This window comes from Sabethes cyaneus, chromosome 3, assembly GCF_943734655.1.
Source record: "Sabethes cyaneus chromosome 3, idSabCyanKW18_F2, whole genome shotgun sequence".
In the NCBI taxonomy this organism is placed as follows: Eukaryota; Metazoa; Arthropoda; class Insecta; order Diptera; family Culicidae; genus Sabethes; species Sabethes cyaneus.
Genome location: NC_071355.1, coordinates 133108720 through 133126172, shown reverse-complemented (window position 1 = coordinate 133126172; position 17453 = coordinate 133108720). Strand labels below are relative to the sequence as shown.

Here is a 17453-nt window from a genome sequence, read left to right as displayed (position 1 = left end):
TAGAAATGTCGGGAATACAACGTGCCCACGCATCACATCTTTATTGATTTCAAAGCAGCATACGATACAGTCGATCGAGACAAGCTATGGCAGATAATGCACGAATACGGTTTTCCGGACAAACTGACGCGACTGATCAGAGCTACATTGGATCGAGTGATGTGTTTCGTACGCATCTCTGGGACACTCTCGAGTCCCTTCGAGACGCGACGAGGGTTGAGACAAGGTAACGGTCTATCCTGCATGCTGTTCAACATCGCTCTTGAGGGGGTGATCCGACGAGCGGGCATCGAAACGAGAGGCACGATTTTTACCAAGAGTAGCCAACTTCTAGGCTTTGCAGATGACTTCGATATCATTGCCAGGAACTTTGCGACGGCGGAGGCAATCTACGCCAGACTGAAAGCGGAGTCTAGGAGAATTGGGCTAAAAATAAATGCGTCGAAAACCAAATACATGAAAGGAAGAGGCTCAAAGGAAAAAAACGCGCGCCTCCCACGGACGGTAACCGTTGACGGCGACGAACTAGAAGTGGTAGAGGAGTTCGTGTATTTGGGTTCGCTGGTGACCGCGGACAACAACACTAGTAAGGAGATCCAGCGGCGCATCCAAGCGGGAAATCGGGCCTACTTTGCCCTTCGTAAAACGCTACGATCAGGAAGCATACGCCGCCGCACGAAGCTAACAATGTACAAAATCATTATTAGACCGGCAGTTCTTTAAGGACTTGAAGCCATGACGCTGCTTACGGAGGACATACGCGCCCTTGCCGTGTTTGAGCGGAAAGTGCTGCGGACGATATTTGGCGGAGTACAAACTGAAAGCGGAGAGTGGCGGAGGCGTATGAATCACGAGCTACAGGCACTGCTTGGGGAGACTCTCATCGTACATCTAGCGAAAGTTAGCAGGCTACGGTGGGCCGGACACGTCGTAAGGATGCCGGACGACAGTGCGACGAAAATAGTCCTCTTCAACAACCCCACCGGCTTCAGGAACAGGGGGGCCCAACGTGCACGATGGCTCGACCAGGTCGAAAGCGATTTGCGACTTCTGAGACGACTAGGAAATTGGCGACGAGTGGCCCAAGACCGAGTTGAATGGAGACGAGTGCTTGAAACAGAACGAGCCACCCCGGCTCTATGCTGCTGAAGAAGAAGAAGACAAAGGAACAACATACCCTACATAATTTTTAGATTTTACATTTGCATTGACTTGAGAACGGCTGGGCCTAAGAATCAGTTTATATAACGATTTTGTTCAAAATTGTGCGTACACAATTTGATTTTTTTAGTTTTACAAAAAAATACAAATTTCAAAGGTTTATTAAAAAACATATCCGAAAAAGTGTGCATAAGTAGCTCTTCACCAGATTAAAACCTGATTTAATCCACCTAGTGGTGAAAGGAACCTTTGTTATACGGTCTTACTTGAACACGTCTTCGGAACATAATTCATCTATTGGTTAACGATGCATAGTGCGTTGGTTTACATAAAATTCTTAGAAATTGAATAAGTTTACAAAATATGAACATTTGAATAGGAGCACTTATAAATTTTGATAGATCCTTTTCCATGAAATTGCTGACTCAGTTGTTATTAACGACATGGTCGTCAGAGTCCGTTTGTGGTAGTCAGCATGGCACCAAATATCACCCTTCCCTTCCATTCTTCAGTGTACCAACATGCTCCCATAGAATCGGGAAACCATCACAAAAATATAAAATTAGCTACACTAAATACGGAGATTAGTGACCAATTATTCATCATTATATTTTCACTTTTTCGCCGTCGGTTTTTCATTAATTTTTTTCAGCCGTTTCAATCGTCAAATCACTTGCGAAACTTAACTTGAGGCACAATAAACATTAATTTACCACCCGAACAGTTATTTCGAGAGATATTATAATCATTTTGCCCAAATTGTTTACTTGAATTGATAGGAAAAACTTCACTTCGTTTCGATTGCAATTCCGAATCCGCGACCGTCGTTGTTGTACGTTGCCAAGGGAACGGACGTTTATATGGAGTGATGCCAACGTAAACATTTGAGCATGAAATTGACCAATTATTTTCGCTATTAAATTAAAGGTCGTAGAGTGTTGATAATATATTTATAAAATTCACTGATAAAATTCACCGTAAACAACCGTAAACCGTAAACGTAAACAAGTGATAGAATTACTGTCGGATCTAGTTTAACAGCAAAAATAGATACGCGATTCTACGATTCATAATTGTTCATAACAGCTTAGGCTTATACAAATTTGAAAAAAAGTTTATGTCCTGGTCTCAAAATATTGTTGAAGGGGGGGGGGGGGGGCAAGAAAAAAATAATAACATTAAACCTTCAATAACCAAACAAAAGAGAAGAAACCAGCGTTTATTTTTCCATATTATTAAAATTTTAATACAGATATTTTGTACAGTACTTAAATTTTAGTTCAAGACTTTCAAATTCCGAAATTTTTCAACCCAAGCACATAAAGTAAGCATCCTGGCAGAGATGAACCAGTTTGATAATAGTGGAGTGCCACAGGATCACCTTAGAGAGCCACAAACGTATAACTTGACCTTCATTTGAATTTTGTTTTGAACCACTCGGTTAGTTACCTTGCTTTTTTTAAGAATCGAAATCCGTGTCACTTACTAGTTCAGAACTCGGTAACCACGACATAGTATCGTAATCTAACCATATTGTGAAAATGGCAGTTTAAGTCCCTGCCACTTTATTACTTGGAACGCTTATGCTGTGCTATCGACATGTTTTAACAAATCTCTGAAGCTCTTCACGTTTCTTGGTCAACCTTTTAGTCATGAATATCAGGCCTCTCCTCAGCTGATGCTACTTCTCCAACAATAACGTGTTTACTTTTGTATATTAAGGATGCACACCGTTTCGAAAATTTCAAGTTTCGAACAGTTCAGTGACATCCTGCATGCTGCATGCATCCAATGAATGGTAAAAACTGTATCGTTGTGTTTTACGTCCCCTACCTCCAAAATTAGGGTAGTTAGTTGGACATTACGGAGTAACACGACCAATTTTGAGCCCCGAAAACCCGAAAAATTCTATTTTCATCTCATCTAGTACCTCTGACGGAAAAAAATAATCCCACTGCAATTCAAAAATCGGAATATCTCCGTCAAAAGCGGTACCAAATTTCACTAATATATTGTTTAATTGATTGTTGCCTCCATCTAATTCGGTTCTCTTAAAACAAGGTAAATTAAAATGGAATCAAGCCGAAAGTCTGTGAAAAAATCTGCTTGTCACTAAAAAATGCTACAGACTAATATGACACTTTATTTTTTTGCCCCTTCACGTTTCGAAAATTTTCAAAGGGGGGGGTGACATAAACTTTTTTTCAAATTTGTATAAGCCTTATTACCTACTACTACTAGCAACTCTATTCTCAGCAAAACGATAATGGCAACAAGTACTGAAATCAGTAAAAAAGCAACTGGACTGTGATGACCTTCACCTTAATATGAGTAAGTGCAAGTAAAAGTAAGTTGTAAGGGGAAATACTATTCTTTAACATATACAATGCGTAGTAAAGGTCTAGTTTATAGGTTTTTGAACTATGCATAATTTCCTCTAATGCTATTCTATTTGTTTCACATCAATAAAGTTTTCTTGAATAAATTTCATCAATTTGTATTAACCTTCGGTTAGTCACGCTGTGGTATTGTGTACAACACGTGTGGGTTTTTGAATGCCATATTGTAATAAAGTTACAAATCGTTGTTTAACTAACGTATATTCTTCAATAAACTTGTTATGAGCAAAATGTCATAACTATTCAATGCATTAATACTTTAAATTGTTAGGAAAATAGATTAGCATAAACCGACATCACAGAAATGAAGCAAGCAGCATGTGAGATGTACCGCAATTGATTCCAATCGGAATTTTCTCTCGTTTCTTCATATGGAAAAATGGTGTTTTAAAATGTTTAAAATGTATCCGTCTGTTGGTAGTCAAGTAATTCGGAGTCAAAATTAAGGTATTTTTAATAATCTAAATTCTACAGTTCCTGAACAAGCAAACATAGAGGTATACTATGTTTAGCAAAGTTGTGTGTTTTAACTATTTGTACAACTTTGTAATATGTACATGTAAAAGTCATACAACAATTCCAAAAAGAACTAAAATAGACTACTAAAATAGAAAAACTAATTTTACAAATTCATATACAGTAGGATATCGCATTTGGCAACAAAAGCGTGTCGCCTATGTTGCCAAAATCGAAACCGTACCTAAATCGAGACCCTTTTTCAATATGAAAAAATTTAATGTAAATGCTTTAGAAATTGACTAAATGTCATTAATCAACGATTGCAACCATTTTATGTTTAAAAAGTCCGCCAATAGTTATCCGTCCGGTGTAAATAAGTTATTGACACCCTGCGGTAAGACGTAGTCCTACGGCAATAAAAATATTATTGTTCGAAACCACATAACGTTTTTTCATGAACATACTGAGGGCATCATTTTTTCGTCATGTAAAGCATGTATGCAGATACTAATTGATACTTACGCATAATTTTAGAAGTGAAATATCCTGTGTTGCCAAAAACGAACACTTTTGTTGCCAAAATCGAGGCATGCCAAAATCGAACGGCTGCCAAATTCGAAATCCAACTATACAATAAATAAGGTTTTTATATCTTCGCTGAATAGATAGAAGGTTGCTTTCTTCAGCAAAATTTCTTATAATAATCTGCTCTAAAACTTTGCAGGACTCGTCAATGTGTTATATTGGAACTGAAGAAAAATAATTTTTTTATCTCACTTTTAGGGGGATTAATTAAAATTTAAATTCTACCAGACGATAAAGCTTTCAATTTCAAGAAACTCTTCCAATAGTTCGATAAATCTAAAACCAATTTTTCCCAGTTAAAACTCTAATGCGCACGTTTTTTTGGTTTTGGGCTATTGTGCGCGCGAGTAACCGTGTTAAAAAGTTGGCGCGAGTGTTCGAGGGTTAATATCTTTTGACCGGCATTCATTTGTCCATAACTTTCAAATTAATCGTCCAATCAAAAAGTAAATCAATAGTGATCTATTAGGCTATATTGCCTTTCAAATGAGACTAATATCACAAAAATCGGTTTAGCCATCTCTGAGAAACAGGTGATAATTATTACCTTGTCAAAACAGGCTTTTCGAGGTTAACTTTTAAACTACTTGTTTGTTCTCAATAAAACTTCCTGACAATTTTTATATTATAGCAAGAGCTTTCATTTGGTACTAAGATCATTGAAATCGGTTGTCTAGTTCCGGAAAAAATCGTGTCAGGTAGTTTTCACATTTTTACCTTTGTTATAGTATATAACAAAGGTTTAGAAATTGGTCGAAAAACACGAAACTGATCCGAGGCCCGGAGGGCCGAATCACATATACCAATCGATAGAGCTCGACGAACTGAGCAATGTCTGTGTGTGTGTGTGTGTGTGTGTGTGTGTGTGTGTGTGTGTGTGTGTGTGTGTGTGTGTGTGTGTGTGTGTGTGTGTGTGTGTGTGTGTGTGTGTGTGTGTGTGTGTGTGTGTGTGTGTGTGTGTGTGTGTGTGTGTGTGTGTGTGTGTGTGTGTGTGTGTGTGTGTGTGTGTGTGTGTGTGTGTGTGTGTGTGTGTGTGTGTGTGTGTGTGTGTGTGTGTGTGTGTGTGTGTGTGTGTGTGTGTGTGTGTGTGTGTGTGTGTGTGTGTGTGTGTGTGTGTGTGTGTGTGTGTGTGTGTGTGTGTGTGTGTGTGTGTGTGTGTGTGTGTGTGTGTGTGTGTGTGTGTGTGTGTGTGTGTGTGTGTGTGTGTGTGTGTGTGTGTGTGTGTGTGTGTGTGTGTGTGTGTGTGTGTGTGTGTGTGTGTGTGTGTGTGTGTGTGTGTGTGTGTGTGTGTGTGTGTGTGTGTGTGTGTGTGTGTGTGTGTGTGTGTGTGTGTGTGTGTGTGTGTGTGTGTGTGTGTGTGTGTGTGTGTGTGTGTGTGTGTGTGTGTGTGTGTGTGTGTGTGTGTGTGTGTGTGTGTGTGTGTGTGTGTGTGTGTGTGTGTGTGTGTGTGTGTGTGTGTGTGTGTGTGTGTGTGTGTGTGTGTGTGTGTGTGTGTGTGTGTGTGTGTGTGTGTGTGTGTGTGTGTGTGTGTGTGTGTGTGTATGTGTGTGTGCAGCTTATTTTCTATGGCCTGTTTCTCGGATATGGCTGAACCGATTTATGCGTTATTAATCTCATTTGAAAGGTATTATTGCCTAGTATATCACTATTGAATTGCTTCGTGGTCCGATGTTTCGTTTAAAAGTTATAAGCAAAAATGTGAAAACCACGTGACACGATTTTCTCCGGAACCACACAACCGATTTCAATGATCTTAGTACCAAATGAAAGCTCTTGCTAAATTATAAAAATTTTCAGGAAGTTTTATTGGAAACAAACAAGTAGTTTAAAAGTTATGCTTAAAAACGTGTTTTGACAAGGTAATAATTATCGCCTGTTTCTCAGAGATGGCCAAGACGATTTATGCGCTATCAGTCTCATTTGAAAGGTAATATAGCCGGATAGATCACTATTGAATGGTTTTTTGATTGGACTTTTAGTTTGAAAGTTATGAGCAATTGAAGTTACACATTAAAATTTACAATACTTTATAGCGATTTTATCCAAGATAATTTATTTAGTTTCAATTGTTTTAGTATTAAACGAGAGGTCTTAACACTGCAAATGTATTTACCAAATTTCATAAGGATTGGTTATACTGGTCAAAAGATATTTAAAAATGATTGATGAAATTTATTCAAGAAAACCTTAATAACCAAACCTTTAAGGGGAAACCGAAAGTGGCTCAAAGATGGCTGGGTAAATGGCTACCATTCGAAGCATGTATTGTTTTGTGCCTTAAAAATGTATCTGTATTGGCAGAGCACGCTTTCGCCACGTAATCAGTGCTTCCAGCGCTGTTATAATTTCCTAAAACTTGTAATTCAATTTAACGATCTGCTATGTCTCAATAAACGCTCAGCAAAACATATTTGCTAATGGAAAATAAATTTAATTGATCATATAGATCATTAAGTGTTCATAAAACGTATAATCTGGAATTAGTTAATAGATATTTGGTTGCGCACATATTTCGTTGAACTAGCGATTTCCGGAAAAGCAGCAACACAGTATCAAACTTTCGTCACATCAATGAGCTTTTAAAGAGCTTTCAACTTTCGCCGCATCGATGAGCTTAGAGTGAAGTAAACAAACAAAACGCAAACGCAGGAATCAAAAACGCAATCCGATGCAAGCGGATTAATTAAACATCCTAGTGATCCTACGCATTATTCAGTTGCTGCTGTTAATTTTGATTGAATCGGAATGCCTTGATGAAGAAAACAAACCCTTTTTCGCGATGTTTGTAGTCAGTGCGGTTGGCTGCGGATCAGCTGTTTATGTTTGCAAGTACCGCTGTTTGACATATATTACCAATACTGATACAATATTCAAAAAAACGTATAGGATTTTGACGAACACATGAGATGTACAGTACAGTGTTTGTCGCACTAACACAATAACGTTAGCCACTTTCGGTTCCGCCTTAATGGGATCAAACCTCAAACACAGAATAATATAGTAAAAATGTGTAATTTTTCAACGGGTGTTTCTTTGCAGCAGTTAATTAATAAAATATAGCACATTATCTTACACTTTTAGGGTGACCGTGAATCCACCTAATAGGGTGACACAAATTTTTGTTTTTTAAACGCGTCCAAAAAATAGCGTCTTCACAAAAATTCTAGAACACACTAAAATAAGCAACTTTGCTGCATATAGTAACTATCTATCTCTTACTGGTTGCGAAATTTAAAGATTTGTTTAAAGAAACCACTTTAAAATCAAGCAAAGCAAATCCATGGCTGTAAACGTTCTTCAGAACTTGACCCTTCTTTATCGACAGACTTCGAAGCCGGTTATTAGAGTACGGGAAAATTACGGGGCTAGGGCAAAGATCCTATTAACTATGTAGCGGCACCAATCAGTCGAGATTCGAACATACGACGACCGGCTTGGTGGGCTAGCATTGTACCCCGAAGCTAACAGCCACTTTAAAATCATTTCCACCATTTTGTGTGTGTGTGTGTGTGTGTGTGTGTGTGTGTGTGTGTGTGTGTGTGTGTGTGTGTGTGTGTGTGTGTGTGTGTGTGTGTGTGTGTGTGTGTGTGTGTGTGTGTGTGTGTGTGTGTGTGTGTGTGTGTGTGTGTGTGTGTGTGTGTGTGTGTGTGTGTGTGTGTGTGTGTGTGTGTGTGTGTGTGTGTGTGTGTGTGTGTGTGTGTGTGTGTGTGTGTGTGTGTGTGTGTGTGTGTGTGTGTGTGTGTGTGTGTGTGTGTGTGTGTGTGTGTGTGTGTGTGTGTGTGTGTGTGTGTGTGTGTGTGTGTGTGTGTGTGTGTGTGTGTGTGTGTGTGTGTGTGTGTGTGTGGAACTCATTTTCTATCGCCTGTTTCTCGAAGGTGGCTGAACCGATTTGACCGCTTTTACTTTTGTTTGAAAGGTATTATTGCCTAGTATATCACTATTGAATTGCATTGCGGTTCGACGTTTCGTTTAAAAGTTATAATCAAAAATGTGAAAACTACGTGACACGCATTTCTCCGGAACTACGCAACCATTTTGAACGATCTTAGTACCAAACGAAAGCTCTTGCTATTACTAAACTTTTTACCAAGTTTCATTGAAAACGGACAAGCAGTTTAAAAGTTAGCCTTAAAAAACCTGTTTTGACTAGGTACAAATGATCGCCTGTTTCTCAGAGTTGGCTGAACCGATTTATGCGCTATTATTCTCATTTGAAAGGTAATATAGCCTAATAGATCACTATTGATTTGTTTTTTGATTGGAAGTTTAATTCAAATTTATGAGCAATCGTATACAACACATTAAAATTTACAATTATTTTCGACTATTTCATCTTAGATAATTTATCTAGTTTAAATTTTTTTGGCATCAAATTAGAGGTATTATTGCTGCAAATATATCTGCAAAATTTCAGAAGAATTGGTTTTTCCGGTCAAAAGATATTAACCCTTGAACACTCGCGCCAACTTTTGTAACACGGTTGCTCGCGGGAGACAATAGCCCAAAACCAAAAAAATGTGCGCATTAGAGTTTTGACTAGGAAAACCTGGTTTTAGGTTTATCGTACCTTTGGAAGAGTTTCTTGAAATTGCAAGCTCTATCGTCTGGTGGAATTTAAATTTTGATTAATCTCCCTAAAAGTGAAATAAAAAAAAAAAATTTCTTCAGTTTCAATATAACACATTGATGTGTTCTGTAATATTTAAGAGCATATTATTACAAGAAACTTTGCTGAAGACAGTATCCTTCTATCTCTTCAGCGAAGAGAGAAAAATCTTATTTACTTTGTATGCATTTGTAAAATCAGTTTTTCTATTTTAGCTCGTTTTGTAATTGTTGTATGACTTTTTCATGTTGCAGAAATAGTAAAAATACACAACTTTACTGAATTTAGTATACCTCTATGATTGCTTGTTTAGGAACTGTAGAACTTTGATTATAAAAATATCCTAATTTTGACCCCGAATTACTCGACTATCGACAGACGGATACATTTAAAACATTTTACTTTTGCTGATAGTTTTGTTGCATACAGACACCATTTTTCCATATGGAGAAACGAGAGAAAGTTCCAGTTGGGGCCGATTGCGGTACACCTCACATACTGATTGCTTCGTTTCTGTGACGTCAGGTTTTGCTAATCTATTTTGCCAACAGTTTAAAGTATTAATGCATTGAATAATTATGGCATTTTGCTCATAACAAGTTTATTGAAAAATATACGTTAGTAAAACATCAATTTGTATCTTTATAATAATATGGCATTCTAAAACCTACACGTGTTGTACAAAATACAACAGCGTGAGTAACCGAAGGTTAATAAAAAATTGTTGAAAACTTTATTGAATCAAATAGAATGGCATTACAGGAAATTATGCATAGTTCAAAACCTTTAAACTACACCTTTACCACGCAATGTATATGTTAAATAATAATATTTCCTCTTACAACTTTTTTTTACTTGCATTTACTCAAATTAGTTACAACTTACTTCTACTTTCTCAGCAATTTCATGAAAAAAGGATCTATCAAAATTTATAAGTGCTCCTATTTTGTTCAAATTTTGTAAACTTTTTCAATTTCCAAAAAAATTATGTAAACAAACGCACTACGCAACGTTAACGTAGATGAAGACCGTATAACAAAGGTTCTTTCACCACTAGATGGATTAAATCGGGTTTTTTAATTAAAGTAATCGAAATCACCGTAAACAGATGGTGTTTTAAAATGTTGTCTCTAACTGTGAAGCAAAGCGATTACGTAGAAAATGCCGGGGATATTTGACCTCGAAACTTTTCGGTATTTTCCACTAACTAGTAATTGAAAAAGTAAAAAGTAAGTTAAAAGTAAGTTAGAATAAAAATTACATAACTGCTACATTTATTATGCGTCGATCGATATCTAAACCATGAAAATCCAATCATAACACGGTGTTACACGGAAAAAATACTTCTCAAATGACCTAGTGTACATTGTTAGTCATACCTAGTACCTCATAAAAACACATTTTAAATCTTCCTAACACCCCCAAAATTTCAAGCTATTGCAAAAAACGGTTTTTAGCTAGGTGTCCGCATACTATCATAAATAACTCAATCATTTTCCAAGCAATTTTAAGTTTTTTATATATTTTTGGAAAGCTTATAGGACAAGCTTTCTAGATATATACGCATTCACGAAGGTTCTGCAAAAGTTAGACGAGATTTTTTCAATTAAATATAAAATTTAACTAATGCGATGAAATTTTTATTGCTTTAGGGGTCGTTAAAGTGACCTTAAAAATGACCAACATTCTTCAGATCAACACCACTTATTTGGTATTCAATCCTAAACCTTTGGTCAAAATTTCAGCCAAATCGGTCAACATTTGCTAATTTGAGACCCTTTTTAAGAGTTGTAGAATTTTTTGCTTTTCATATACCGTGAACGCGGGTAATTCCGATCAGCTCCTAATTCCGATCAGCTCCTAATTCCGATCACTCAACTAAAGTAGTCGATTTTTAGAAGTTGGAATCAAAAACCATAGTTTATGGGAATCCTCATGATCAAAGCTAGCCAATGAGCTATAAATTTTGATTCAATCTTTTAAAAATCGGTTACTTTAGTTGAGTGATCGGAATTAGGAACTGATCGGAATTACCTGCGTTCACGGTATCACCCGCTTAATCTTACAATTGAGCATCTTGCACTCGATTTCTATCTAGATACCTAGTTGTAAGATTGAGCGGGCGGTATTAGAAAGTATATACAGTATCCTGAAAAATCGCCTTGTGATCCGAGGGTCCTAGGGTCAAGTCTCATATACCATTCGACTCAGCTCGACAATCTTACAACGGTTCTAGGTCCATAAGCCTGTAAACACAAAATTAGATGACATGACACGTGATATGGGTAAATTCAACGTTTTTGTAGTAAAATATATCCAACAATTTTGTCGACAACCGTAAAATGATTCTAGTTGACCGTATAAAGTTAAAATCTGTGGCAAAAAAATGAGACCTCGAAATTTATAAACAAGAGCTTTGGATGACCAATTGCATATTTTCTTCCAGCACCTTGTTCATTTCATTCTCCAAAAGTGTGGGATTTTTTTTGTAAATCTTGACACAATTTTCTTTTTGCCATATTATGACCGTTGAACTGACGACTATGAACTGACTATTATGAACTGACGGACCGCACGGCATACGTGGTAGTGAATTCTGCTCGCTCTCGAACGTTTTTCATTCCCTCCGGCGTACCCCAAGGAAGTGTACTGGGGCCACTACTGTTCAACATTTTCGTAAACGACCTGGGTACATCTATGTCATCTCCTGTACTTTCATTCGCCGATGATTTGAAAATTTTTCGAACAATACTGTCGATTTCGGACTGCGTGGTACTGCAAGAGGACTTAAACAAACTATTAATTTGGTGCGACAGCAATGGCATGTGCGTCAACTACAAGAAATGCAAAATAGTAACATTCACTCGAAGCAATAATGCTCTACACCATCAATACTCATTGGGGTTAGACATTGTAGATCGCGTTTATTCAATATGCGACTTAGGCGTCACAATTGACTCGAAAGTCAGATTCAACGAGCACATCGGAATTATCACCGCGAAGGCATTCACCACACTAGGATTCATTCGTCGTCATGCTTCCAGCTTTAGTGACATTTACGCACTCAAAACGTTGTATTGCGCGTTGGTGCGTAGCATCTTGGAGCACGCGTCTGTCGTTTGGTGCCCGCATCAGGTAACGCAAACCCTTGTAATCGAACGAGTACAGAAAAAATTCTTACGTTTTGCTCTGCGCAATTTGCCCTGGAACCATCCCATCAATCTTCCTCATTATCAAGCTCGGTGTCAGCTGATCAAACTCGATCTACTATCGGGTAGGCGTACCAATCAACAAAGAATGTTCGTTTTTGACCTAATGCAGGGAAACATTGGCTGTCCAGCATTATTAGAACAGGTGCCAATCAATGTACCTCCTCGTCGGTTTCGCGATACGCAGTTACTTGCAATATCTTTCCACCGGACGCATTTTGGCCAGAACAACGCTTTAAACTCATGTCTTCAAGCCTTCAACGCTGTTGGTGAAATTTTCGACTTCGACATGCCAAAATCACTTTTTAAAAAACGAATCAGTGAAATTACACAGTAAAACATAGTTTATAAGCATATTCAGTCTGTACGATTTTTTATAGAAGGCGGTGTTAAATAAAATAAAATAAAATAAAATAAAAAATTATTTGAAGCGTCACCGGGACCCTCGGCGTCCTCCAGCAGCCGTTTATCTGCTACGAAGCGCAGGACTTACAAAGTCCTTTAACAGGCGGTTCCTGCACCACCGGTATTCTCGTCGTTTTTGAGCAATTTTTGTTACAGCCGCCGTGATCCTCAACATTCTCGAGCGATCGCTGGTGAAGTAGAGGGCACCGCTGGAACTCACAATGTTCTCCAGCAGTCATTGTCGATGTAAGGGCACCACCGGTTTTCTTGATCTCCTACAGTGTTCGTTGTCGAAGTAGGGGAATTGCTGGGTCGTTCATACGCTGCGAAGCGCTGCCGGGACTCTCAAAGTCCTTTTGCGGTCGGTTGATGCTGTTGGGAGCACCAAAGAGACTCTCGCCGTTCTTGACCAGACGTCGTTGAAGTAGGGGTCTCCTCTGAGACCCTGGACCTCCTCCAGCGTACGTTATTGAAGCAGGTTGTTCCGCCGAGACTCTCAACGTCCTCCAGCAACTTTTTTTATGCTACGAAGCGCTGCTGGGACTATTAAAGTTTCTTACTGTCGGTCGTTACAGTTGGGATGGGACATATTTTGGTTTTACACGTTTTGAACAGTTTAATACACGGTACTTAAGTGTTTAAGTTTGAAAAGGTTTTGAATGAATCATCTGATTTTCCATAATTTGGTTTCATTTGAAAGATCTGTGAACGGTGATTTGCAAATATTAATAAATTATGCAATGTTTTACATTGAATTAATGGCTTATATGTTACAAAAATATGTTTTAAATACTTTGTTTCAAACCACAGGCCCAATCATCATGAAAATTGAAGGTTATGGCTTTTAAAAGGTGTCCTTTCTGCAATTAAATTTGTTCAAACCAATGAAGGACTCCTGACTGAGAAAATGAAGTTCAAAAGTTATAACACACACACAGAGCAGAGAAAATGCTCAGTTTCCGAAACTGAGTCTAATAATACCAGACATTCGGCCCGCAGGACCTTCTTTACATTTCTGGCTTTCCGAGTGATTCCTATACCTTTATAGGTTAAGACGGGGCAAAGAGTGTCACTTAAGCTTCAACTGTACTAGATTGAAAAATATCAGTATTTTAATCGCAATGCGCTAAGCAAATAACATTTCAGGATATTTTCTAAACAATCTTGGAAATACTGAGCATTAGAAAACGTTTTTTTTCTATTTTCCCAAGAGCAAATAAACTAGTTTACTAGTAACCCGATGACCAAAACGCCATCACTAAAACCTAAATAAATAATTTATCTATAATATAGGGTGAAGACATTGATTTTTTAAATAACTAGTTTTCCGTTTTGAAGTATCGCATAAGCGACGGTGCCAAAAATTTCAATGATTTTTAAATAGAAACTCATAACTTGCTGGTTATTACCCCTAGTAGCAATTTGGGCTTTATTATACTCTTATAATGGCATTTAAGACCAAAATTGGTCTTGAAGACCACCATAAGAGTGCAATAAAACTCACATTGTTGCTTGGGATTTGTCCCTGGTAGAAAAAGGTACTGATAAGATATTCGAAAGAAAAATATTTCAAACTTGGAATAATGTCATAGAACTTAGAAAGCTTCATTGACACATTTTGCCCCGTCCTACCCTACTATAATTTATATAGCAGAAAGGCTATATGTAGATTAAATAAGATATAAATATAATCGGTAAACCACTGTATTGCTAAAGAGAATCCAAATACCATGAAATATAAAACTGCAATAAGCAAAACGTTCAGATATCATTATTTATTATTTAATTGGTTCGATATTGTTTACTTTTAGGAGTTCAGTGCTCTGTGATTGAGCGACCGCCTTATTTTAAATGCGGAGAATGTCCACTTGGCTTTAAAGGAAATGGAACTGTCTGTCAAGATATTGACGAGGTATGGGCACTAAAATCTTTCTATGGCATGTGTATTGTGATATTTTTGATTTACTCATTCGTAAGCTTATTGTAAGCTCAAACATACCGTAAGCTTAAGCGTAAGCTTAAGTGTATGTATGTTTGATTGTATGCATATTGATATGTATGTATATAGCCATGTATTAAAGTAGGTGTGTTTCCTGTGAGCCCTTTGGCTCTTACTAAATAGGCCATATACAACCATATTGACAATATGGTATCGAGCTGCATATCGAGCTGCAGTGAATGACAGCGACAGTATGTCAGGGCTTTAAATTTGACAGCAGGCCCAATTCAGACGAATGAAACGCAGGAGTAGAATGCTATTTCATTTGCGCATCTCACATTTTGATCACGACTACGATCGCTAGTAAAGGCACTTCACAAGGATTTGGGAGGAGGATAAACTACCGGAGGAGTGGATGGAAAGTGTAGTCTGTCCCATCTACAAAAAGGGCGACCGGCTAGATTGCTGTAACCACCGCGGCATTACGCTGGTCAACGCCGCCTACAAGGAGCTCTCTCAGATTTTGTTGCGTCATTTATCCCCAATAGCATGAGAATTCGTAGAGCAGTATCAGGCGGGCTTTATGGGGCCCGTGCTACTACGAATCAGGGATGGCACGATCACTTTGCCTCAATTTGACAAAGTTTTATATGGGACATTTCTAGAATTAGTTATTATCTACAATTTTGCTGAATCTCTTGTAGTTACGGTGCTACAATGCTAGTAGCTCATTAGTAGCTAAGTGAACGTTCACTTGGTTAAATATGCCAATAGCATTGCAGCACTGTAAATATAAAAGATACAGCCCAACTTTATTCAGAAAAGTTGTAGATAATAACTAGTTCTACAATCGTCCTATATATAACTTTTTTAAATTCTGCTTGACTGAGACAGTGCTTTCAAATGAATGTGAATTGAGTCAAAGTGATTGTGCCATCCCTGCTACGGATCAAATTTTAACTCTCCGACCAGTCCTCAGGGAATACAATTGGATTTGGATGGTAGAAACCTAAACGCCAAAGGCGAGTACTCTTCTGTTATTGTAAACAATCCGTTATTTAGTGGCTGTACGTTGCAGCACGAATTTTGTACTGATGAGGTATGGATCTACTATCAAAATGCTAGAGGATAAAAATCAACGAGCTATTCCTAGCTTGAATCGACTGCTATGACGTCAGCAATTTAACTGAATCCGGCCTGAATGACTTTATTTAACTCAGTGCAACTGTTTGGCTCCGCTTTCAATGTTTTCCGCTGCGACCGTTCATTTCGCAATAGGCATGAGACTAGTTTTGAAGTAGTTCTAATTGCAGTCGGTGTTAAATACCTCAGGTAACCGAATTACAGTAAAGATTTGTATAACGCGGTGGGTGGTGCAGTACGCCCATCGCGATGTCTCAGCTCTCCATTAGTCAATAATTTCAGTCGTAATCCGGTTGCTCCAACTAAATGGACCTAAAGTGTGCTACTAGGGTATGTATTACGACCACTAGTCGTGGAAAGAAATTTTCGTTATGTTCTGTTTATTTGCCGTCGAACAAAACTAGTGAGGTTGCAGCTTACGAACAATATGCGTTAATCCAGTATCAAATAAAATCATATTAAAATGTGGTGATTACCATCAACCACACATTCGTCCATTAACAACGGCTGTGTCATTTTCTGCATTACTAGCTTGTTTACACCGTCTAGCACTGCGCTTATTGATGGAATGGATTTTTTGTTCCTTCGCCAACAAAATTCACAACACAATCACCTTAACCTTACTAGTGTATTATGGTCGTTTTCGACCCATCGGTATACTTACAAAGCTTGATACTCAGTAACGGAACGAGCTAGAGACGTCAAATTTTCTGACTTTTCCTAACTTTGGAAAACTAACATTGTGGGGGAGTTTCAGCTTTCAGCGACATCTAGGAGAGTCACAGCACAAAAAGTTACATATTATGCATAGGGGTCGAAAACGTCCCAAGTTTTGAAATAGCTCTCATGCATACATTTTCAATCAGAATTTCGTTTTCTTTACCTCGTTTGAAAGGTATGGCCAAAACCTGGCACCCAAGGTATGTTAGGGAATATTTGTTGACTAATGGCAACTACGTCGGTTCCGGGACATGCACTACCAGGTCCCGAGAGACATTTTTGTACTTTGAGTTGATTCATTTTGCGGCACATCAAATCACATTGGCTTGATAATTTAAGACTAGTAGAAGTACAATGGGAACATTGTAGACCCGAATGGCCACTTCCCCATCGTTTCAGGAATATCCGGTAGCCGGTTTTTGAGAACAATTTGGAATTTTAGGATGACTTCTATTGCGGCACGTCAAATTTCATCACATTGATAACATAAGACTATTGAAAGTATAATAAAGACATTTTGAAGGCAAATGGCCACAACAGCATCGGTCCTGGAACACCCGGTACCCAGTTTTTGAGGACATTTTTGTATTTTAGGATAACTCATAATGCGCACACTTAAAAAACTCAGCAAAATTTGCCGAGATTTGGACAGCCGAGCGTTCGGTAAAAATTTCAGTTTTGCAAATCGACGTTTACGGATCTTTACTAACGTTTGGCATCATAAAAAATTTTACCGAACACTCGGCTGTCCAAATCTCGGCAAAGTTTTGCTGACTTCGGTACTTTTTTTTAAGTGTGCGACAAGCTAAATCACTTCGGCTTAATAA

The 17453-nt window shown here is 38.1% G+C and overlaps 1 protein-coding gene across 1 annotated transcript in view; it reads left to right on the top strand.

The window, feature by feature from the left end:
• Positions 1–17453, top strand: part of LOC128741476 (cartilage oligomeric matrix protein) — a 204958-nt gene that overhangs the window by 115738 nt on the left and 71767 nt on the right. The window contains exon 11 of the mRNA XM_053837321.1: positions 14636–14736. Within this exon, the coding sequence (XP_053693296.1) occupies positions 14636–14736 (101 nt within the window). The remainder of the gene's footprint in view (positions 1–14635; positions 14737–17453) is intronic.